Here is a 23,641-nt window from a genome sequence, read left to right on the forward strand (position 1 = left end):
GCACTCCCACATCTCCCCCACCTCCAGTGATGTCCTCAGCATGTGGTCTGGTGACAGGAGCAGCCCCAGGATTCCAGGAATAGCAATGCCAGAGAGACAGGGAGCCCCTGTTCAACCTCCTTTTGGGGCTGGAGCAGGACTATCCCCAGCCCTGGACAAGGCCAGCTGTGGCCATGCCTGACCAAATCTGTCTGATCCCAGGGATGGGGATGCCCTCCTCTCTCGACTGGCCCCTGGGCTGCACAGCCCTCTTGGGGAGTGTGTGCTCCCCCTGGACCTCCCAAGCCCTGGTCTGAGCCTGACTCCCCTTCGCTCTTGGATAACCCAGCCCAGTCCTTGCCAGCTCTGCCCCAGCAGCCCCTCTCCCTCTCCAGCTTCTCCATCTCTCTTTTAAGTGAATTGCTCTTGCTGCTCATCTCCACATGATCCATTGGCTTCCAGGCTGTTCAGATTCTGCTTGGACAACCAAAGGATTTCCAAGTTCAGGAGACTGAGCTGTGTTCCAGGCAGAAAGCAGCAGCCAACTCCCATAAACCCTAGTCTTTGATGAAATATGGAAAAGCTGACAGCAATCCCTTTCTGTCTGCACACCTGAAGTAAGAGCTCAGCCAAGGCACAGAGCTTAGGAACTTCTCCTTTCTCTAGGCATGGTGAGCCCCAGCTCAGCCACGTGGCCAGCTGGATGCTGGGACAGAGCCAGGTCCTGCTCTGCCATGGGAGGATGGCATTTAGCAACTCTCCTCCCTGAGCTAAAGTGGTGATTCAACAGCATGAAGGTCTCCACCACCTTCTCCCTGCCTGTACTGAAAACAGGGATAGGCCAGCACAGAAGGGGCTCCTGGTCAGCCAGAGGGAAGAGTCCCAAGAGCTGCAGGACAGAGAGCAAAAAGACAAGAGATATCAAGGAAAAAGAGAGAAGGGATTTATTATACTTCACATTTCAAAGAACCAAGACATTCATTTCCATCAGGTGTTCAGCACAAAGGCTGGGCTGACAAATGACACCTCTAGGGACACCTAGACTGGACACCACAGACTGGCCAGAGGGAGCCCTGGAATCCTGGCACAGAACACACACCCTCCTGGCAGCTGATGCCACAGAGCAGCACCTCTGCCAGGAGCAACCACTGCAACACCCGTAACTGAGACTGAGCACTGAAAGTCTCTGGGAAATTCATCTTCAGAATATAAAAATAGTTGAGGTTTCCTGAGAAATAAAATTAACTCCCATGGAACTGACAGGGCCAGCCACATGTAAATGTATACTCAAGTACACACACACACACACTCATGCTCTCTGATCTAAGACCAGGTGACTCCCTGGCTTCCACACATATGAAGGGAAAGCTTCACTTCACCAAAGTTAGAACTAAACCGTCTCCTCGTGTTTCTCTCCACCTCCATTCCTTCTATCCATCACACAGCTCTGCCAGGTTACATTCAGTGCTATTACATTCAAACCCATCCTGAGCAGAGCTCCCTGAGCCAGGCAGTCTGATCCTCTCCTGCTCCGAAAGGAAAGCAGCCCTTGGGGCCAGACCCGGGGGATCGCAGCTCCCTGCACTGGAGCATCTTCAGCACATGACAGGCTCAGAGCTGGCAGGCACAGCACACTGGGTCCCTGCACCTCCTTCAAGGCTTACCTGGCACCAGGGGAAGCCCAGTCCTGTGCAGTGAGACCCACCAGAAGACACAGATCAGATCAGACCGAGGGAGGACACAGCAGTACAGGGGGACCCTTCATGAGTGCCACTGGTAGCAGCTGCCAGCAGCAGTGAGAAGGGGGAAGGCCTGTTCCAGGGCCAAGCCAGATCCTGGCTGCCTTCACGCACAGTCCAGAGATTTTGGGGTGTCCGTGCACAGACACAGAGGAAGACACATCCACATCCCCTGTTCCCAAGCATGAGGAGGGGCTGGATCATAAGGCTCTGCAGCTGAGCCTTCTGAAGCTTCTGCAGGGAGAGCAGGGCCAGTGTAGCTGATGGGCAGCAAGTCCTTTTGGTAGCCAAGGCCTGTGGCATCAGGCAGTGCTTCCAGCATGGTTACAGCCCACAGGCTCTGCTCGGTGAAGCCACACAGCTCTGCCAGCAGCAGGACCTTGCACTTGCAAGGAGCTCCAGTTCGCTGGGATACGTTCCCCAGTCTGCAGCCACCACAGAGCAGCACTCAGAAAACCAGCACCCTTCAAAACAGCAGCATGACCATGGGCCCAGGGTGACAACCGGGTGTCACCAGTCCCGTTCTGAGGGCTCCCGGTAAGGCAGCCCCAGCTGAATGAAGACATCCTTCTCAGTGGGAGTGGGCAGAGTATGGCCAGATGACACCTTGACACCTCCAGGGCCTCGCACCACAGCCGAGCTGAGGGCATGTTCTGAGAGGCTCATGCCCTTGGTCTTGGCCAGGGCCCGCATGGAGCGGTTGAAGTGAGCGGAGCCGGTGAAGTAGAGCAGGGCGCAGGCGAACTCCCGGTACGGCACCACGATGATGTCCAGCCGGCGGTGCCGCCGGGCGGGCCCGGGGAGGCGGCACACCCCCAGGTACTTCTTCTGGTCACCGTTATCCTCCTGACTTACTAGGTCATCTGTAAGGAAGCCTGGAGAGAGAGAACAGGCAGAGAGGAGCTGGGTGGTAGAGACTGACACCTCCATGCCAAACTCCCCACTGTCCAGCCAGCAGCTGAGGTGTCTCATAATGTGTTGTAGGACCCCAAGGGCATCCCAGCCTCAGCCCTGACAGCCTCATGCAGACAGGAGAACCCAGGCTGAGCTGCAGCAATACTTCCTCCTTAATGCTGGCTGCAGGGCTGCCACTGGAGGAGGACCAGGGACAGTCATCTAAGGACTCACAAAATGTCCTGTCCTTGGAAAAAGTAGTCACCTGCCCTTCAGTGAATGCCAGTCACCTCATTGCCTCCCCAGTCTGGCCATGTTTGGAGCACCATGTGCCAGTGCCCAGCCCTCTTACCACTCCTGTGAAGGCTGTCAAGCAGCTTGCTGAACACTCCACGATGAGACTGTCCATCTGGGTGAGTGACCAGCACATCCACATCTCCACAGGTGGGCTTCCCCCGACGGTAGGAGCCACATGCTACACACACAAGCCCAGGCATCAGGGCCAGGGCAGCTTGTCTGACCTCCAAGAGAAAGAGGGATGAGGAGTCAGAGACCAGTAATTTCATGCCCTTTCCATCAAAGCAACAAAGGATCTTGTGCCTGCCTTGCAGCCTGTCCTGCACCTCAAAGTCTCCATACAGAGCAGACACTTGGCAGACATGGCAAATTGCCCCACCAAGGAAGCGTGGCTGCTGTCAGGAGCCAAGCAAGCTGGGTTGGCCTTCACCCAGTCCTGCAAATGCCCAGCACCCTGCCACACAATACAATCATCTACCATGGTGCTACCATCAGTCATCAGCTCCTGGGGGCATCAGACTGGAGCTGGGTTGGGACAAAGAAAGATGCAGCAGTGCTCAGGAGGTAAAGTACAGCACAACCTTGCAGAGCCTCTGGTTTCTGAGACAGGGAAAAGAAGTTTTTCAGCTCTCCTGTGGGCCAGGAGGACAAAGCTCACCAGCTCTCTCCACAGAGAAAATCAGTTCAACACAAGATAGTCACATGTCCTGTTTCAGAAGCAGCAGTGGGCTCACGGAGAATCTCCCCAGCAGGACCCAAGGCAGCAGAAAATCTACAAGTGTCCCTTGGAGTCCACTCCTGTCAGGAGCTCTGCTGTTGCAGGAGAAATAGGCTTTGTGACATGGAAAAACCACAAATGCCCCAGCATTTTAGACCAAACAGATGCCAACATGCTGCTGCCAGCAATCAGACATTTATAATCAGAACTCCTCCTAATGCAGCCACCTCCAGGCTGGACTCCAGCTCCTGTTTTGTGCAGACAGTGCTAATTCTGATGGCTTCATTCATTAAATACTTTAAAAAGGCTCCCAGGTCCTTGGACAGGACTAAAGGATTCTTGGTCTGATTGTGCCAATCACCCTGCTGGCAGCAAATAATTAGGGGCTCAGCAATTCCCAGTGATGAGGCCATCACAGAAGCTGGGGTTCAGGAAAGCAGTGTCCATGCCCACAGCCCCTTGTCACTCTTGGGGATCATCCTTCATTAGCAAGAGATAAACCCATTAACCTTTGCCCCAGAGGTGCTCCAAGCAGCCACAAGCTTTTCTCATGCGGAGCAAGCCCTCCTCTGGTGCCCTTGCCCCCATTCTGGCTTTAAATGAAGATTTCTAGAAAACTCCCAGCCCCACCTGAGAGTCTAAAAGCTCCTCAGATCTCACTGTGACAGGCAGCACAGACAGTGACTAATCCCTCATTCTCTCTCCTGGGCCTGGATCAGAGGTGTGTGTGTGTGTGTGTATGGAGGGGAACGCAGTAATCCCATCAAGATAACAATAGACCCACCCCCAAGAGCCAGCTTCTCGATCCGGCCTGCCTGGGAAAGGGACCACTCACCACTGAAATGGCTAATCCGGCACACGGGACTGACACCCCAGCAGGAGCCTGGCAGGAGTGTATTCTTCGTGGCCAGGCCCTGTGGCCGAGTGACAGGGTCACACTGGCTGCTGCTTCCATGGTGATCAGAGAGCACAGGGGTAGCAATGACAGTGTTCCCCCCACGCTCTCCACTCACATTAGGGTACACTGGCTTAGTACCCCATAACCTGTGGCTTCCCAGAGCAAGCAGCACCCATCTGCAACCCGTTCACATCCAGCAAGGATATTAATGCTCTGTCCTCCCACTGACAGCCAGCTTCACAGAGTGCTCGCAGCTTCCTTCAGAGACGCAGCACCTGAGAGACAGCTCAGGGCCTTTGGCTGACATCTCAAGAGATAAGAGGCAGGAGAGAGGAGCTGGGAACCTGCTTCATCTCACCATGCCACATGTAGCCTTTTTCAAAGTGGTGTATAGGAAAGACACCTGTGAGGTATCTCCTTCCTTGCCAGCCACTCAAACTGAATCTTCCTATCAGGCAAAGAAGGTGCCTTGTGTGCCCTTGCCCAAAAAAGGTCCCCCAAGCACTGATCCTGCTCAGAGGAGAGGCTGAAGAGCTCAGCTAGAAGAGCGAGGGACACTCCCACAGCATGCACCCTCCTGCCAGGTCCCAGGTACTCCACTCTGAGGGCCAGGGGCTACTCACAGTCTGCTCTATGTCTGCAGCCTCCTCCCGGGGCATGCGCTCCAGGAAATCCGAGTAGTGCTTCAGCCCCACAGCTTGCTGGCTGGTGAGGGTCGCCTTGGTGCGGATATCATCCAGCGTCCGGAAACCCTAGTGCACAACACGTGGTGATATTCAAACATCTACTAAGGCTTTGCTCTTCAAATACTTTCAAGCAAGATTTGGGGAGATTGTACTTAACCTGTCTCAAGCCCAGGCCAGTCAGAGCTTCTGAGATCACATGTAGAGACCACTTAAGGCCTGGTTCCTAAAATAAGGGATTTAGGCAATCCCACTAACCTCACACTTCTAATCTCCACCCCACAATGACTCTGAATCTTTACTAAACCTGACAGAAGGCTCCTGTTCCTAAGGCACTGTGTTCTTCAAGTGAGGAAGGTAAAGGAACAACACCCAGAATAACCCAGTGAGGGAAAGGCTCATTGTGGGAACACAACCGGATTTTTAAGACAGCAAAATGCAGTCACAAAACAAACACTGCAGGAAACCAGACTTAATTAGCTCTGTGCTCAATATGGTTTTTAAAGAAGGAACCCACCCAGTGGCCTGGGTTGCTCATGTTGGCACAAGTACTTTAAGGTCAGTTTTATAGCTGTCAGATGAGGTGGATGGCTGCTCTGACAGCTACAGGAGCCAGCCAGGCCAACAGGCCACTAACTGGATCAGTAGCTCCTGTGGCCAAGATGTCCTGGCTGCTGGCTCTTAGCACTGTCAGTGCAGTGATCAGTGTGAGAGAAACTCCAAGCGGCTAGGCCAGCAGAAGTGGCAGTGTGTCCCTCACTCCTCGTAGCACACATCTTTGTCTTCTGCCCCCACCCAAACTAAAGTCTCAGCTGGGTGCACTCCATTCTCCCCAAACACACACAAAATAGGACCCAGCCTCCCACTTCCTCCCATCACACCAAATTCAAATCCCACTTGAGGATATTGGCAATCAAAAACTATTTGTGGAAATAATTCTCCTACACTCAGCAGCAGGCTTCAAACCCTGGTCTAAGAACCTCTTGTGTAAAACACTAAAGTTACCTGATGGTACCACATCTGAGCTGTCTTGACCCCTGCTCCCCAGATGTTGGAAAACAACTCGAGTACAGGCACACTCTCACTGATGTGATCCAGTTTGCGCAGGTGGCCACTCTCCAAGATCTCCAGGATCTTCTCTGCCATCCGCTTCCCAATCCCAGGGATTTTACAGGCTTCCTAGCAAGAAACCAGAGCTGCTACAGGAAAAGTGAAGGTTACAGACCAGCTGGGGAGCTGCCACCCGCTCAGAGCCCTGTTAGTCATTTGATCAGTGATCACCAAGTGGCAGGACTTACTCTGCCTGATGGTCTCTTGTCTAGCCCAGGCTTACACAGGTTACATTGATTCAATGCCAGGTGGAAAAACAGTGCAGAACAAGGACTGAAACACTAACACACTGGATGGTTACACTGTTACAGCCAATCAGGCCTAGATACAGTGAGTGTTATTTATTATCTTCAATAGTGGCAGTTGCTGATGCCCAAGACGAAGATAAAAATATCCCTGCATTGAACCTGGAGAAGATTTTTATCTCAGGGGGGCTCAGATCGGGACCTAAAAGTCTCAGACTCCCCTTTTCTACTGACCTGAAAACACCACAGGTGGTCAATAAATAAAATTTGCATTTGCTATACAACTTCCATCAACACTCTCCCACTGGACAGATTTACCAAGGCCTGAATGTACACTGGTCCCACATACAGAAAGGATTCTGTCTCAGAACAAAGCTAGGATGCTGGGTCTATCTTCCTGCTCCATCATCCTCAGAAGGTGTTTTACCTGGTAGGACGTGACAGGTTTGTGGTAGCTCTTGAGTGCATTAATGGCTTTGGAGTAGCCCAGAGCTCTCCACTTGTCCCCTTGGACAGAATAGGCCTTTGCCAGCACTTCCAACTTCTCTGTGATGCACTGGTTGTGATTTTCCTTCTTGTTGTTGGAGGAATGGGCACAAACCCACTTGCTGGTAGGCTGGGCCACTGTGGAAGAGCTGTCACTGTTCTCCTCTGACAATTTCACAGGGTAGCAGCCAGAAATCAATGCTTCCAGATCTCCCTGGGTGACACTAGCTTCTTCTCCTTCACTGTCTTCATCATTAGAGTATTTCTGCAGGGAGAGGTAGAAAAGCAGTCATGTGAGAATAAGTGCATGGCTCACATATGTCCCCTTGGCACAGGCTGCTCCTGAGAGTAGGAAGTCAGAGCACTCACCAACCTCCAGGGCATACAGTGCTCAAACTGCCAGCTCTAGAAGTGGTTGCTTATATGCACACCATAGCTCTTCATGCCTCAAGCTACACATGCACCCCTTGAAGCTCCATGCACGTTTCACAAAGGACAGGAGACCAGAGACTGCTGTCCACCTGTGGTCCAAGCACACACACACACACTCCTATAGTCAAGCTCCTGAGACCTAACTGAGGTAAAACACTGGTTAAGTGAGCAACTGCGGCCAGCTAGCATGGTATGACAATGCTGAAATCCCTGACTGGGGGAGTTAGTGACTCCCTACTCCCACTGGGCAACCTTTTGCTGGTCTGTTGGCTGCACAGACACATCTCTCACATTCAGACTCTGCACCTTCCACTCCATGATGCAGATGACAGGAGATAGGCACTGTTTTCATGTTACAGACACAAAATCTTCACAGGGTAGTAAATTACAACCCCCCATTTTCCCCATGGCTATCTGCAAGAGAAAAGGAGGAGGAAGGAATGACACAAAGGACTCCACATTCCTTAGTGACAGAAGAAAGAACCAATGTATACATTTGCTGATACCCTCAGCATTAGGATGCCTCTGTGTAGACTTAAGAAACAATGAGCCTTGGCTTCAGGTAACTAACAAAAGGGGACAGAAGTAGGAAGCTGCAGAGAGGCTTTGGAAGCTGCTTTGCTCACTGGGGTCCCCCTCTCTCCTGATGTATAAACACAGGAATTGTGCAAGTAACCCTGAATGGCACAGGGCTGTTTGGGATCAGTCCAGCTATTACACGCAGCACACAAGTCCTGTTAGGAGTTTCTGCAGAGTATCAGCCTAACAAAGTCAGAGCCATATCCTTATAACCTCTGGTTCTCCTGACTAATGAGGTCTGAAGATGATTCCTGCAAGATACAGAGCTGAAGTCTTTAGGCAGAAGAGGCAGGATGTTTCCCTTTTGTAATCTTGTTTTAATACTCTGAAAACTGGGTCAGACTAAAGATTTGTTAGACTAAAGCACTTTTATTTGCCTTGCAACCCTTGAAATGCAACTCCCTTAAGACACTGTTCCCTCTAAGGGCAGCAAAGCCTCTAGAGTGTTCAGATTGATTAACAAGCCCCTTAAAAGCAGTTAAGGAGCACATTTTCCAACCACAATGCAAACAACTCTGCAGCTGGATCATGCAATTCCCACCCTCTTAGCCAGCAGTCACATAGGCCAAACAGCAACACAAGCCCCCCCATTCTCTACTCTTCACCAACAAAGCTGATGGACGCTTTACAACCATACATGGAAAACCAGCCAGTCCCATTAGCTTCTAAGATGTTCCAGAATCCTACAGCAGCTGACTTGCTAGGGCTGGGTGAGACTGGGATGCACATGGTTTGTCTGGAGCACAGCACAGGAGCTGGGACAGCAGCTGAAGCCCAGTAGCTGAGGCAATCTGCCTGAGAGGGAGGCAGGCAGCCAGGGGCAACACCCCAGGGCTCAGCCAATGAATAACTGGCACCACTTGCACAAGCTGCCTTGCAGAAAACCGTTGCCTCCAGGTGCCAGTCCCAAAGTGGGTGCTGCAGTCTGACTGGTAACAGGGTTTCCTCACAGGAGTTTACATGCCATGGCAGAACTCCCAAAGCAGCTCCTGTTCAGTACGAAACAGTGGCACACTCATCATCTCCTAGAGAAAAAAAAACATCCACCTAAGCTAGAACAGACTCTGTGGTTAAAAGGAGGCTACTTCTAAGCTGATATCTCAGCTTCAGCTTTACTGTTGTAGCCAGATCTCAAAAGTAGTTGTGATTATCTTTAAAGCATATCCTATTGGTTCTCCTCTTCCTCCCAAACTCAGTCCTAAACTTGGGAAGAAACGTTTTTACTGAAGTGTCTAACAAATATGATTTTTGTTCACAAACTAACAGGAAATATCATGGCTTGAAGGGACTTCAAAGAAAAAAAAGGCAATAAAGCTTCAGACTCTAGCAGCTGTCTGACCACCCAAAGTAAATGTGAGGAGAAGGTAGGGCAGATACCACAGGATCCCTAACAGTACAAAAGATCCTTTCTCCCATTAAGTGTAAGATTTGTTAATAATGATTGCTACTAATTTAGAGTTGCAAGAAACAGCAAAGATGGTGTAACTGCGAAGGTGATGCAGCTGAGAAGCAGCCAACTCTGCCTATAGCACATTGGATAGTAAGTCTGGGGAGAAAAGATCCCTCCTGCACATATTCAAGAGGAAGCCTAAAACAAAGGCACCCTCAGCAGGTTGCCAGTTAGGAAGTAACTTCAGGGTTTTGCACAAGACTTGGGACTGTGTTAGAAAACAGATGACAGCTTTACAAGGCAGCTGCTGTTCTAGGAGGTCTGGGGTAACTTTGCTACTGATAGATTTTAATTATGCTAATGCCCCCAAACGAATTCAGCAAACTTAAGCAAAAATACAGAGAAAGGAAAGAAAGCTAACAGCAGGTTGGAGAAGCTGACTCACAGCAGAGGCCACTTTAATAACCCAACACAGATATTTTAAGCACACCACCACGATCGTTTGAGTGGCAACCTGATCCACTGCACATGTGTCTGAACAGGGTGCTTGCCAAGGAGTGCAAAATGGGTCACTATGGCTCAGGCAGGAACATGGGATGAAATATCAGAGACAGCTTCCTGAAACGGAGATATTCTCAGCCAGGGAATATTCCTCAAAAGGACGCAGGGGAAACATGATCACCAGAGTGAGCCCTTGGCCTGATCAGAGCACCAGTGCTGCTTCAGCTGCAAATGTTCTGATGGGGACAGGAATTTAAGGGGTGTTGTTTCTACTTTTAACACCTAAAAGGAACAAAAAGAAGCAGCAACCATGTCCACAGCCTGAGTCTGCCAGCACCAAGCTGCTGAAATATCCAAACGCCTTCCCTTGGCAGAGAAAATCTATCATGGTCTCCCACAGAGACGCTCTTAGCCAGGAAAAGCAGCATGCAGGACCTGTTCAGAGGGAGAAGGGCCATGATGGAAGACTCACCTCAGCAGGAAACTCCTGTCCAAGGGTGCCCAGGACTTGTTTTGAGGAATCTCCAACCTGTGCTTCAGTATTTGGTTTCACTGCTCTGTCCTCTGCTGAGGCCTGGATCTCTTCACTGCCCAGGACAGGCTGCTGCTGTTCTTTCTGCATTTCTTCTTCTTCCAGGTACCTGCCATGGATCAGATGTCTTAGTACAGGAGAAAAAGAACTTCTCTACTCCCAGAGAGACTGAGAAATCCTTCTGCAAGTTTTGGGATGGAGCCTATCGATTACTCTGGTTTTGGCTCAGTTCCCCAATTTCCACCCACCTTGCTGACTTGCAGCTTCCATTCTATCTACCTCAGTCTTGCTTTTTCTCCAAAACATTTTGATCATAACCTGTGGCTGCCTGCTGCTCCATTCCTTATTTCCTCTTGTGCCTAGTTATCAATTCTCTCTTTTTTTTTCATCTACACTAAGTAACAACCAGCATTTAATCCTCAACACTTTTGGATGAAATCTTGTTATCACTGATGGATTAGGAAGAGGTGTCTTTTAGCACCTGCAGCAAGTGACAGGACTCCTCTTAGCACTGCTGGGCCCTATTCCATGTTTTGCTACCACACAGAATAGGAACTGCTCAAAAAGTCACAAAATTTCACCATCTGAATGGGGAAAAGGGACTTTGAGTCACATCCCCAGGAGCTGCAGGAGCTGCAGTGTAAGAATTTGAGCCAAGGTCCAATTTTAGTGCTGTTCAGCTTAGGATAGAAGCGTTGTAGGGAGGAAGGGCAGCACAGCATTTACATACCTGTGAGGGATAAAGACACGGTAGCCAGAGGTACTCAGCAGCTTCTGGTCTCTAATACAAGCACTCAGCCAGGAAGCCTTCACTAGCTGCAGCCCTGAAGGCAGCTTGGCTAATTTAAGGAGCCGAAAGGCCCGGTGACAGTCCATGTCTTCAGCCACAATGACGTGTGTCACCTCTGAGGAGAGCTGGTAGTGTACAACACCTCCATTCTGGACAATCTGCTTGTGGAAGATCTCTGCCCTGGCCTGGCCAATGCCCGCTTGCAGCACAAAGGCAGTGACTGGTTTCAGCCACTCTGCTGAGGAGAACACAGGGACAGGTGCTCAGTGACAGGAGAAACAGCATCCCAAACCAGCTGGGCTACATATCCCACATAGGAGCTGATGGCACCGATAGTGGCAGGCAGTCTTTGAGGGGAACCAGCTGGACACATCAAAGCAACCTGGCCACAACCATTACAGAAACTTCACAGACCTTGGACCCAGACTTTTCAGCCTGTGGGAGAACAGCACGTCCACTTAATAAGCAGAGGTAGAAGTACTATATTCTATGTCACAGGCACACAGGACTTACCCTCAAGTATTTCTGTTCCTTCCTCTTTTGGGATCTTTGGAGAGACACTTTTCCCCGAGTCGTCCTTCACTCTCTTCCTCTTGGGAAAGGCTTTGACAATCCCTCGTGGCTCCATAGGCCTGGTGGGAATTTTAGCTGCAAAAATACAGGTAAAGAGGAGGGAGATTGCTTAGAACAATGTTACACAATCACAACTTAAAAGTTGCTCATTTTGCTCACTGTCTTTGTTGTTTTGGGGTTTTTTTTGCTGTTGTTGTTGCCTTCCAAAAATGCTTGCCCTGAGGGAGGCACCTGGAAACACAAATTGCAGCCCACAAGGTCAGAAACCACCAAAAAGCCACTTGAGAAGACCCTGCTTGAATACTTTAGAAACCACTAAAGCTAGGTTCTTACAATAGAAAGTGTTCAACTACTATAACATTTTTGAGCTCCTTCCTGCCAGGCTAACAGAACTAACCTTATTTCCCAGACACTTCTTAAGCACATTCCCAAGTAGGGAATGCCTCTCCTGCCAGGGCTGATACTGAGTTGTCAAGAAGATGAGATAAAGTAGCTGATCAATACCTAGTGTTTCATACAGCCACGGGTGGAAAAGCCCCACCCTGGCTTGAACCAAATATAGCAAATCAGTAAAGATTAACTAGCCAAGTCCAACATAGCTACAGCTGTAGCTTTACCATCACAAAGGCGAACCTTGGAGCTTGTTAAATCTCAAGAGTTTGAAACCTACCAGACCCGGTTACGAGGAAGTTTGGTTTTCCACAGCCTGAACAAACCCCTGCCCTGAATCACCACACATCCCTGCAGCCCCTTCTGCCCGGCTGCAGCGTTGAGCCCACACCAAGGGGAAGGTTTCCTCGTGCAGCACTTCATGTTTTGCTTAGAGGTTTCTCAAGCACAGGTTGGCACAAACCCACGACATTAAGTTTGGCAGAGCTGACAACTGTCCCACCTCACCCTGTGGTCACCTTTTCCTTCAAGCGCTAAACACAACCCTCTGGGAGACCAACCCAGAGCTGGACTCAAGCCCTGGCTTCTGCTTCAGGGCAGAAGAAACTCGACTACACTACTAGAGCTCAGCCTCACAGAAACGTTTGTTTTCAGGACATTTGGACCAAAAAAAAAAACCCCACTCATCCAAAAATAGTAATACCTGCTATTATATAAAGGAAAACAAACAAACAAACAAACAAACCCCCCCCCCCCAAGTTTCTAGGTGCTAAAGTCCTCTTCGGGACTCTGAAAAGTGTTTTTTTTAAAGTGATTTTTAAGCTAATTTCAGCCAAAACACACATGCCAGGTACCAGGCTTGCCTTGCCAGCACCCTCAGCCCCTGAAGGCTCCAATGCCACCAGCCCGGCTCGCCCCGGAACGAGCAGCCCCCGGAACCGCAGAGGCAGGGAACGATCCCCCCAAAACCCCGCAGCGGGACCGAGCCCAGGGGCGCCGAGGGCCGGGGAAGGAAGGCGGGAGCCCCGCACGCCCCGGTCAGGAGCGGCGGCGAGAGGCCGAGGCCCGGGGGAGCGCCCGGAGCCCCCCTCGACCGCAGCCGCGAGGAGGAGAAGGGTCCCCCCGGCAGCCGCGGCGGGGCCGTCCCGCGGGCGGGGCAGAGCGGGGCGCCGAGCCCCGGGGCCGGGCCCAGCGGGGCGGCGCTCACCTCCGGGCCCGGCGGCAGGAAGCGCTTCCGGGAGGCCGGCGGAAGTGTCCGCGTTGCCGTGGCGACGGGGCCGGCCGACATGGCGGGGCCGGGCTGGCTGGGGCGGCTGCGGGCGGCCCGCAAGACAGCGCTGGTGCAGGACGGTAACCGCGGCCGCGATACGGGGTAGCCCCCTCCTCCCCATCCTCCCGAGGCGTTCGGGGTGACCTGCAGCGAGCGGGGGGGGGGGGAGGGGTAATTCTCTCGGGGACAGCCCTGCATCCGAGCCAGGGCCCGTGGAAGGCAGACGGGGCCATCAACACGGGTACATGGCCCCAGACGAGGCGATAGGGCCCCAGACAAGGGTACAGAGCCGTATTCCTAGAGATAGAGGTATTCCTGTTTACCCTGACCACCTGGCCTTGTCCCTAGGGAATCACAAGATCCACTACCTGTTCGAGGATGGGAAGGAGATGGCTGAGGAGTACAACCTGAAGACCGGTCAGTTAGTGAGTAAGTGGTGCTCTCAGCTGGTGCCCAGCAGACGTGGGCCAGGGCAGAACTGCAGGAGCCACAGCAGCAAGGCTGCACGCACAGGACAGGGGTGTTGACATGGACTGCCTGGTCAGGATCAAGTTACCCCTGGGAAATAATCCTGGCTGTAGCTGAACTTTGCAGGGGGTTGCCATCTTGTATAGCCCGGCACCGAGTCTGTAGCACATGCTGGGATGAAATGATGCTTTTTTGTGGTTTTTGCAACCACAAAACAGCAAGGCTTCTCTTATGGCTCTTGTCCAAAACCACATCAGCTATGGCACAGCACCTGTTGCAACCCTAGTGTGGCTTCAGGACCAAGCAGCAAAAGAGAGGGACAGTCGGTACAGAATTTATGACTTCAGGAATAGGCCAGTTAACAGATCCAGTCACACCAAAGTGGGGATGACTGAAATTAAGATGTGTATCTTTATATCATCTCAGTTTGCTGGGCAGCTTTGGCAGTCATTTGCTGGATTCTTATGCAGCAGAATAACGAAAAACCTGCTCCCTTTCACAGGTAGAAAATGGCGAGAGAAAAACACCCTCGGGGGCTCCGGCAAGTGGCAAGTTGAAGTGGGAGAGCCCATCTCACCACTCCTGGGAGCACTGGAATCGGAGCTCATAAAGGAAAGCAGCTCTAATGTACATAAGGGTCTGCAGGCAGCACCACACCTAAAACTACCAAGTCTCATGCTTATAGCAGTAGTTAGTAGACCACAGATCACTCACAGCCCCAAGCCTTAATATGCCCAGGACCCTGCTACAAATTATCCCAGAAGTGCAGAGCTGGGTAGAAAGAAGGCACAGCTTGGAGTCTTTTGGGTTCTTCAACGTATCTGTAGATTTCTTAAGCAGACAAACTGTACTGCTGTGTTGGCCAACTACTATTCTGGCTTCCAAAAACAAAGGCTGAAAGTAAGGCCAGTACCAGGACAAGTCAGTGGATGTAACACCAAAGTGATGGCAATGAAAGGCCAACACAGGCAGCACATAGCAGGCTGCTCCTTAACATGGCACAGCCTGTTTTATCTTCATGTCCCACTGGCTCAGGGGACAGAGGTTTTAATCTCTTGCCATCTTTCCTGCAGACCTGAAACACAAGCACAGCCCCACACAGCAAACTGGGGCAGAGCCAGGGCTGAATCCAGCAGGTCCCTAGGGCAGGCAGAGCTCAGTATTCAGTTGCCTGTGAGGAAGAGGCCCACTTTCCCTGTAACCCTGTACTGCAAGATTCCCCCAGTGAACACTTTCAGCCCCCTACAAAGCAGGGCAGGCAGCACCCTGGGTAAAGGCAGAGCAGTGTTAGTTCTAGGAACATGATCCTTAAGCAGCTTCTTGAGTTACTTTCTAATGCTCCAATGTGGAGGGAGAGCTACTCCCATGTGGAGCCTCTCAAGGTAGTACAGAAAGAAGGGGACAGGGAGGAGGGGAGACAGCTGGAGGGGCCTTGCTAAAGGTACTTTTTTGCTGTAGCCTGTCTTCATGAGGAAGGATACCCTGAGCAGCTTCCAGTGGCGGATCCGTAACCTGCCGTATCCCAAGGAGGTCTACAGTGTCTCTGTGGAGAAGGAGCAGCGCTGCTGTGTCGTCCGAACCACCAACAAGAAGTCAGTAAGAACAGCACTGCCAGTGCTGACAGTCCCTCGGGGTGGGCTGGCACAGAGGGCAGGCTAGGGATTGTGCAGAGGGGTTGTTCTCTCCTGCCTTCTGTCCCTAGCATGCAAGAGCTGAAGGGCCCCACCTCACAGCTGTGTCTCCTGCTGTCCAATTTCCACTCCCAACTGCCCCAGACAAATTTCTGATAGAGCTCCTCAAGCTTTGCACTGGCCTTTGCAAACTTACCTCACAGCTCCAGCAGTGTGGTGTTTGCTCTGTTCTTTCCCTATGAAATGTCATTCCCTTAGAAAGATAAAGAGCCTGCAGACCTTTTGAAGCTAGAGCATCCCACCTCCTCCCTTTGACATGATATTTTGATTGAGTCATTCTATCTCAGAATGCATTAAGATGCAGGATTTAACAGGTACAGCAAAGACATGGGTGCCCAGGCAGTCAGATCTCTCTGCACAAACCTGTCCTGTAGTCACAGTGCCAATGATGTGATCTGGAGGTAGCAAGAAAGACAGAGAGAGTCTGGAAAGGAAGCACCCCCATATTCTGCCAAAAGAAATCCAAGATAGGAGGGAAAAAAAGGAAATTCTTTTCAGCATCATCTTATACTGTGTCAGTACATGGCATCTCTCATGGCACACATGGTGCCCCAAAGTACTTACAGCCTCAGCAAGATAAGCCAGGATGAACAATAGTATAGGGAAGAGAGAGAAAGGAGTATTAGGAGAACAAGGGAGGATATTGGAATATAAGTGAGAGCTGTTCACTAACTGGGGTAATACACCAGTATGGAAAGCTGCTTGCCTTCCCTCCCAAGACTGCTGCAGAACAGAGAAGGATTAGATTTATGGGTAAAATCAGCACCGGTGTTTTCCAACCGATCCCTGCGCTCTTTAAGCCGCTCTTTGTAGCTGGCTGTAGGTGGTGCTGTTGGCAAAGAACTGCTCCGCTGTGGCAGCTGAACGCCTGTCGCGGGGCAGAACCCTCAAGTCTTCAGGCAAGTTGACATCAGAGGCTGTGGCAAAGGGATGCTGGAGCTCTGCACAGGAGCACACCTGGACGCTTAAAAGCAGGAGGAGGCTGGAAAGGAGAAAAAGGGAGTCTGCCCCATGAAAACAGCAAACAATTACAACTCTAATACAGAAAGATGCTGGCCTAAATGCATGCAGAGACATTCACAGGAAAAGAGTGTCACTTTAGCAGACAGACCTGTCTAGGAAAGATGAATGAGATTCCCATCAGCCACATGTGGATGCACATGGAGCTAGGGCAGGAAGGGTATGTGATCCTAAGTCCAACCACATAGTATCACAGAAAGGCACATCTGCTCCCAATCCTACCACAGTAGTGTGTATGTGGGAACTTCCATGCCTGCATGGATGCTGTAAGGTTATAAAGTTCCACTGAGGTTTCACCCATGCCCGACCAGACTTCAAGATTTTTTGTACCACTCTCAGGAAAACAGCAGCCCCTCACAAGCAGCCAACACCTGCACACTCATGATCTCGAGTCAGAGAGAGCTGAAGGACCTGACAGTGGCTCAGGGCCTGCACATGAAAGTTAAGGACTTTTGGACTTAAAGCAGAAAGTTGCCTCATCAAGGCAAGAATGACTTTGCTGTCAATAGGGAGCAGGGGCAGATTCCAGCACCAGAAGACTTAGTACAGGCTCCAGGATATCTTATATCATTTCTCCTGGGTCTCAGCCAGGGCAAGGCATCACTCAGCAACTAATTCCAAGATAGCAACAAAGGCATAGAGTCCACAGAGAGAGTGCACATCACTATGAGAGAGAAAGGAAGCCTCGGAGCCTCTCCAGCCCTTGGAAGTCAGCCACGCTGCTTCTGAGCAATAGAGCTGTGCTGACTGCCAGCCAGAGGCACGAGCAACGGGATGGGCTGCCAAGTCACTGCTGTGTAGCTCAGCTCTAAATTCTCCACATTCCAGTAGCACTTTTTCCTACAGGCTGACAAAAAGTGGGTTTCCAGTAGGAAAATAATAGAAGTGACTTCACACAAGCATTATAGATCTCAGGCCAGGACCCTGGCTCAGAGTGCAATACTGCCCTTGGCCATGGGGTGAGAGGCGAGGGCAGAGAATCCAGCTGCCTCCGCAGGGATAACCGCCCATCAGCTACCTCCCCAGCCCAGACAGGAGCTCCTCACTCGCGTTCCCTATGGCCACGGCAAGGGCTGCTCAAGTGGGATTTGCCTAAAACCTCTTGCTGTAAAATAAATCCATTAAACTAAACTCTAAAAACAAACCCAGAAAGCCACCTCCACAAACGCCAAACCTGATTCAATTATTGTAGCAAGAGGCAGTGGTAATGTTAGGAGGAGGAGGAGGAGGGGGCCAGGCAGATCTGGTTTCCTTTGATCTTGTCACAGATTTTAGTTTGAAGCCAGCCAAAGCCATTCTTCTCCCCTTCTCCTTAGTCCTGGGGCAGCAGAATGCTGCTGTTTCATTGATGACTCCCAAGGCCCTTTGAAACAGTGGGTTTTTTCTGTGTACTGCTTTTTTTTTTTTTGTCTAATCGGTAAGAAGTTAACACTTCCTTAACATGTCTTTGTGTTCATCTAATCTCTGCTGTTTAACCTTTGACATCTCCCTTATTATCCATGTCTGCCACCTTTTCCAAATACCGACAGCAGTGACAACACAGAAGGGTTTGAGCCCTGCGGTAACAGGCTGCCTACATTCCTCCCACTGCACCAGGAGAGCCATTTGCCCTTTGTAGCTGTTTTCACCATGACTTGGAAAATAAACTGCAATTTGGGCAGGGGTAGCTAGAGAGGCCAAGCCTCACACATGGCCAGCTGAATGCAGAAGAACCCCTTATGGCATGACAGCAGCTGCTGCCTGTTCCCACTCTGCTGTGGGCACCTCACTACCAGCTGCAGGCCAGTTCCTTGGAGGTGATTGCCCACAGGAGTGCTGGAAGAGACTAAGAACCCAGCCACACCTCTACATGGGTAAAGGACCACCAACTAGTGTACTTGGTGCAGCCACAGTGAGAAGCAACAGATGCAGGGCCAGCCATGCCAAGGAAGAAAGGTCTCAGGCAAACACAGACCTACAAGGTTCTGGTCCCAAAGTCTTAGGAAATCTCTTAGCTGCCTAAAGAGCTTATAACTGCTCCAAGTGCTGAGACAAATCTCGTTTCCTTCATTCTGAGCAAAGCCCAAGGTTTGCTCAGAGTAGACACACAGACTGGATAGGGAGCTGGCAAAAACCTCTCTGTCCTCTGCTTGGATGTGAGAGATGACTAGGAGACTGGGATAGAGACCAGGAAAAGAACAACTAGGGGAGCTGGAAGTGCAGAGGAGCACCACAGCCATCATGGGGGCTGCACGGAGATGCTGCAAAACAGGCGCAGGTGACCTGGAGCATGCCTAAGCATGACCGTGCCACCAAAGCAGGAGGTGATCAAGGTAACACAGCAGCAGCAAGTGACAGGCCAAAAAGAGAAGTTTAGGAAGGACTGCAACACAAAATGGTGCATCAATCAGGGAACATAAGTCACAGGGCACAAGGGCTTTGACAGCTGTTTTGACAAGACCTAATGGGAGCTGGTACTTAGAGGGAATGAGAAGCCGTGAGCAGGGACCAAGGGACATTTCTCACTAGGGCTGAGTACTCTGTCCCTAACCATGTCTGGCACTGCTCAAGGGCAAGCTGGAGGGAACAAGCTTGCTCTCACACACCAAAATCCTTCAGGACTTTGTCAGTATCACTTTCTAGTTTGGAGGTTTGTTTCCAGTGCTCCTGCCAGCCTGGCAGCACCATCAGGCACAGCATGGCTCAGTGTTCTTCTGCCAACCCTGAGAGGCCTGTTGTCCACATCTACACCTTGCAGAGCAGCACTGTGTACCTCAGCACCACTAGCAGAGGAATGGGAACCCCACCTTCTTTACTTGTGTCTCCTTTCTTGTTTGAAGGTACTACAAGAAGTTCTCTATTCCTGACCTGGACAGATACCAGCTCCCCTTGGATGCAGCTGCCCTGAGCTTCACCCATGCCAACAACACCCTGATCATCACGGTGAGGTTTTAGCTACACAAAACTGCACTTTGCCTTTCTCTTTAAGTCTACAATGAAGTTAAAAATCTTACATGTAGGGAAGCCCAGCAGAACAGGGGGATCTGCTGAGGGTCACTGGTGAGCCCCTTTCTCTGTCACACAGTCGGTGGGAGTTTCAGATTACACTGGCATGCTGACACTAGCCAGGACAGCCCAGCCACAGGAGGGGCCCTGCTTGCTGCTGAAGGTGACTTGCACGTGGAAGAGTGTCTGTAGTGTCCTGTTTTCTATGGATCCCCTCCCTCAGGCCTCAGTAAGCCTCCACTCTCAGTGACAGCATGTTTCTTGGAGAGGACACATGGAAAGGACACACTTCCACCATATGCACATGGTGAAAGCGAGTAACTAGTGAAACAGGCACTTACTTGTTGCAAGAGGCAGACAGATGCTTAAGAGCAGCAGGTGCTTGTCTTCTTAAATGCAGAAGTCAGCTACCCAGACAACATCCCCTCTGAGAGAAACCTTGCAGCAGAGCAGGGGGTGCACGTGCAGGGGAAATGAGCCAAGAGAAGCACCTTGAGTCCTTCTGAGCTTCTGTTTGCTACAGGCCAAACCCTTGCTGAATAGCACCTGCATCCACCACTGAACTACAGCTGGGTGAGTGGACTCTGAGGACAGAGGAACTGCAACTCTTACCTCTCTGTCTGCCTTTTAAAAAATGCACAGTGTGAGCAGTCAGTGAGCACACCACGGATCTGCATGACACAGCTGGCCAAGATATTCCAGAGGGGTTGGTGGGGGACAGGACTCCACATCCAACTGGGAGGTTTTACTTGCATTGTAAAAGACACTCCAGATCTTGGCAAATGTCCCTAGGATTATGGCACCACCTCTCCAAATGGGTTTCAGAAGTAACTGGTAACAGGAAGGCCTCCGTGGACAGGATGGCCCCAGTTTCTTTGGAAGCAGCTGACCCCAGGTGCTTAGAGCAGAGGCTGAAAAGGAATGATTAGGGCACTTCTCTCTTTCCTACAGTACCAGAAGCCAAAGGAGATCCTGGCTGCAGAAAAGCAGCTGCAGAAGGAGCTGAAGATGATAAAGGCTGCTAACAATGAGGACTGCAACTGTAAGACCCAGTAGGCAATGGCTGCTAAGAGGCTGAGGGGAGGGGGGAGCAGCTCTCTGGCACAGTTTCATGGTATTTATTTTGCCTTTTCTAATAAAAATCGGTCCTGGTGTTAATAGAGCCACTTGGAGGATTCATTGCAGGCCCAGGGAGATGGTGGGGCAGTTGGTTTCTTTACTGCCTAGTCTGATTTACACAGACACTTGTGATCTTTGTAGTTGTGGGAAGCTGCAGTGCACAAAGGAACTGCAGCTCTCTCCCCATCCTCCATGAGCAGAACAGACACGAAAGCTGGGCAGTTCCCCATACAAATTCCCTCTGTCTGCCACTATCGCTTAAGGCAGGAACATTTAGAAAACAAGAACACCCTCCTTGCACCCCTTACCTGCCTGGGATGTGCTTGGAAGCAGCTCCCTCCCGCGATGTTGTACAAGGTCCTCTGTGCAGTTAGAAGGATGCTCTGGTGACCCTGGTATCTCTGCAAACAGCATCAGTGCTTAGACCTGAATGGGCACAGCCTATGAAAAGGGTGAAGAGGGGGACACCAGACTGCTTCCTCACCACCAGCCACGCACAATATGACATGCAGAACACAGGCGCTGCAATGCAGCTGCCTTCATTTGCATGGCATGAAGGGGAAAGTGGTGATGGGCCACTGGCCAGCCAGCTCAGGAGTAGCAGCAGCACACCCCTTCCATGAGGGCACAAATGTGGCCTATCTAAACACCTCACTGCACAGGGACAGCCCCAGCAGTGCTGCTTTAGCACCCTGCCCTCCAACCAGCTACCATCTCTAGCCTGCACCAGCCATCCCTGTGCTTAGATTTCAATCCCAGTTCATATTTGAATGGCTCCTACCCAAACAAACCCTACTTTAAAGTGAGCAGCCTTGGGCTCCCAGCATAGCTCCCCTGATGAGGACTGCTTTCAAAGCCCAAAAACTCCTGTTGCCTGGGTGGAATCCCCAGTTAGAGCCTCACTGCTGACAGCTTCAGGACTCACCTGCAGAGTCCTCCCAAAACAAGGGAGACACCATCAACTGGCAGAGCTCATCAGAGCCAGTGCACCAGCAGTACTTGCAGATTAGCCATTCCTAAACGTCACCTGAGATGCAAGAGTACATCCTTTTACCCACCAGTGCTGGCACTACCATGGGGTTGTGGCTCTCCACCAGGCTTCAGTCAGGAAGGACTTAAAAGCAGCTACAAGAGTTCAGGACCCACCAACATGGTCTGCAGAAAAGAACTGGCAGGACTGGCAGCAGCAGTGTTGCAGGGAGGCCTGTCATGGGAGGAGTCTCCTGCACCAATAATACTTGGTCACCTGCCCAGCTGATGTGCTCATTCCTACTCTGGGCCTTGCCCAAGTCTCAGTGCAATAAAGAACTCCTCCCTCCCCACAGGCATTTCTTCCTTCACAGCCCCTCCCTCAGGACACTGCCAAAGACATCGAATATATCCATCCCCTCCTCACAATTTCACTAAAGGACCTGTAACAGACCAGAATGTGAAAAAAACCCCGAACAAACCAGGCCTCCCCTCCTCCCATGCTCTCCCTCTCTGTCTTCTCTCTCATGCCTAATCACTTACCTAACACTCTCCTCACATGCAGATCCCAGAGTGCTCCAAGCAATACAGCAGCAGTATTTAGCAACCCCTGATGTCTTTTCAGCAACAGCTCAGTGTTACCAATAGCCCAGAGGTCCCCCCAGAATCATTACCCTGGGCTAGCAGTCTTTAGGATCTACAGCTTGGAGCTGATGGAAGATTGTTCCATCCACAGAACCTTTTTACAGCAGTAGACCAGTGCGTGAGGCACTTAGATGTCAACTCTGCTACTTACACAAGGAGAATATGCAGCACCACAGTAGCAACAGGGAAACTGGCAGGAAGCAGGCATGAGTAGCTGCAGAGGAACAGGCACAGATCGGGAACTGTGACAGGGAGCTGTGCTGGAAAGATCCTTGCCAGAACATGATCCTGCAGCAAAACCACACTTTTAAATTACTTTGCACCCTGAGCTTCTTTCTCACATCCACTGGGACTGCAGGGCTCCCTTCAAGCAGGTGAGGAGCTGGCTGGTGCCACTCCCTCCCTGCTCAGGCAGGGGCTTCAGCAAACATCCTCTTCTAATTTTTGTGCATCACAAGAGAAGAGCAGCCTCTTGACAGTGGAAATTACTTAATAAGTTGTTACAAAGCACTGCACTGGGTGCTTTGCCCTAGAAGTGCTCCCAGTTTTCAACCAAAACCTCTCCTTTACCTGTCCAGGATACTCAAACTCACAGTCAAGTAGGGTTCATGCACCTCCTTCCCCAAGGAGGGCCAGACCATGACACTGCTGCATTTGCCAACAGCACGCTGATCCACAGTTGGTTGCTCTGAGACTCAGCTTGGGTTCAAAAGGCTGACACAAAGAACAGCAGAGCCCATTTAACATGTGCTTACAAATTACCTGTAAATCACATCAAGGCCTTGGTGTTTGCACCAGTCCAGTTTGCTGCTTCATTATGCAGACAGCAAATGAATTGCAGAACATAGTTTTGGAACTGTTGTTTGAAAAAGTGAGTCAAGATCCAAGATCCCAGGAACTGCCTTCAGCACAGCAGCATCACAGGGTCTAGCCAGGAAGAGAGATCTACTAGATATGTAGACAGAGTCTGAATGGTCCCAACCTCTTTTGCCCAGCCAGGCCTCTGCGATCAGTGGATAACATCACAGCCCCTTTGGAAGTTGAAACAAAACATACTGTCTCTTTTGTTTCCCTCAGAGTTTTATTTAGTAAAACACAACTGTTTCAGCCTTGCCAAGTGCACAATCTGACCTGATGGCCAGCTTGGGGAGGCATACACTGAAAGCAGGGCTGGCTCTGCTTTTTAGCTCAATTTTTGCTCTTGGCTGCAAAGGACAACAGAAGCAGCTGTCAGGAGA

General features: G+C 50.9%; 2 protein-coding genes across 8 annotated transcripts; one reads left to right on the forward strand and one right to left on the reverse strand.

The window, feature by feature from the left end:
* Positions 1-900: 900 nt before the first annotated feature.
* POLL (DNA polymerase lambda) lies at positions 901-13,468 on the reverse strand. 3 transcript variants are annotated; one of them, XM_051618509.1, is made up of 9 exons: positions 13,444-13,468; positions 11,787-11,921; positions 11,214-11,511; positions 10,424-10,592; positions 6,991-7,314; positions 6,214-6,387; positions 5,149-5,277; positions 2,965-3,133; positions 901-2,593 (listed from the first exon to the last, which is right to left on the reverse strand). In XM_051618509.1, the coding sequence occupies exons 2-9, from the start codon at positions 11,899-11,901 to the stop codon at positions 2,229-2,231; spliced, it is 1,743 nt and encodes a 580-aa protein (XP_051474469.1). In that variant the 5' UTR covers positions 11,902-11,921; positions 13,444-13,468; the 3' UTR covers positions 901-2,228. The 3 variants fall into 3 exon arrangements, with proteins under 3 accessions (XP_051474469.1, XP_051474467.1, XP_051474470.1); XM_051618507.1 differs by lacking the exon at positions 13,444-13,468 and adding an exon at positions 13,091-13,309; XM_051618510.1 differs by lacking the exon at positions 13,444-13,468 and having other exon boundaries at positions 11,214-11,508; positions 11,787-12,988.
* DPCD (deleted in primary ciliary dyskinesia homolog (mouse)) lies at positions 13,404-20,828 on the forward strand. 5 transcript variants are annotated; one of them, XM_051618512.1, is made up of 6 exons: positions 13,404-13,586; positions 13,855-13,935; positions 14,477-14,601; positions 15,433-15,566; positions 19,505-19,607; positions 20,622-20,828. In XM_051618512.1, the coding sequence occupies exons 1-6, from the start codon at positions 13,523-13,525 to the stop codon at positions 20,724-20,726; spliced, it is 612 nt and encodes a 203-aa protein (XP_051474472.1). In that variant the 5' UTR covers positions 13,404-13,522; the 3' UTR covers positions 20,727-20,828. The 5 variants fall into 5 exon arrangements, with proteins under 5 accessions (XP_051474472.1, XP_051474476.1, XP_051474473.1 ...); XM_051618516.1 differs by having other exon boundaries at positions 13,520-13,608; XM_051618513.1 differs by lacking the exon at positions 13,404-13,586 and having other exon boundaries at positions 13,620-13,935; positions 19,505-19,612.
* Positions 20,829-23,641: the final 2,813 nt, after the last annotated feature.

Source organism: Apus apus, chromosome 4, assembly GCF_020740795.1.
Source record: "Apus apus isolate bApuApu2 chromosome 4, bApuApu2.pri.cur, whole genome shotgun sequence".
NCBI classification, from domain to species: domain Eukaryota; kingdom Metazoa; phylum Chordata; class Aves; order Apodiformes; family Apodidae; genus Apus; species Apus apus.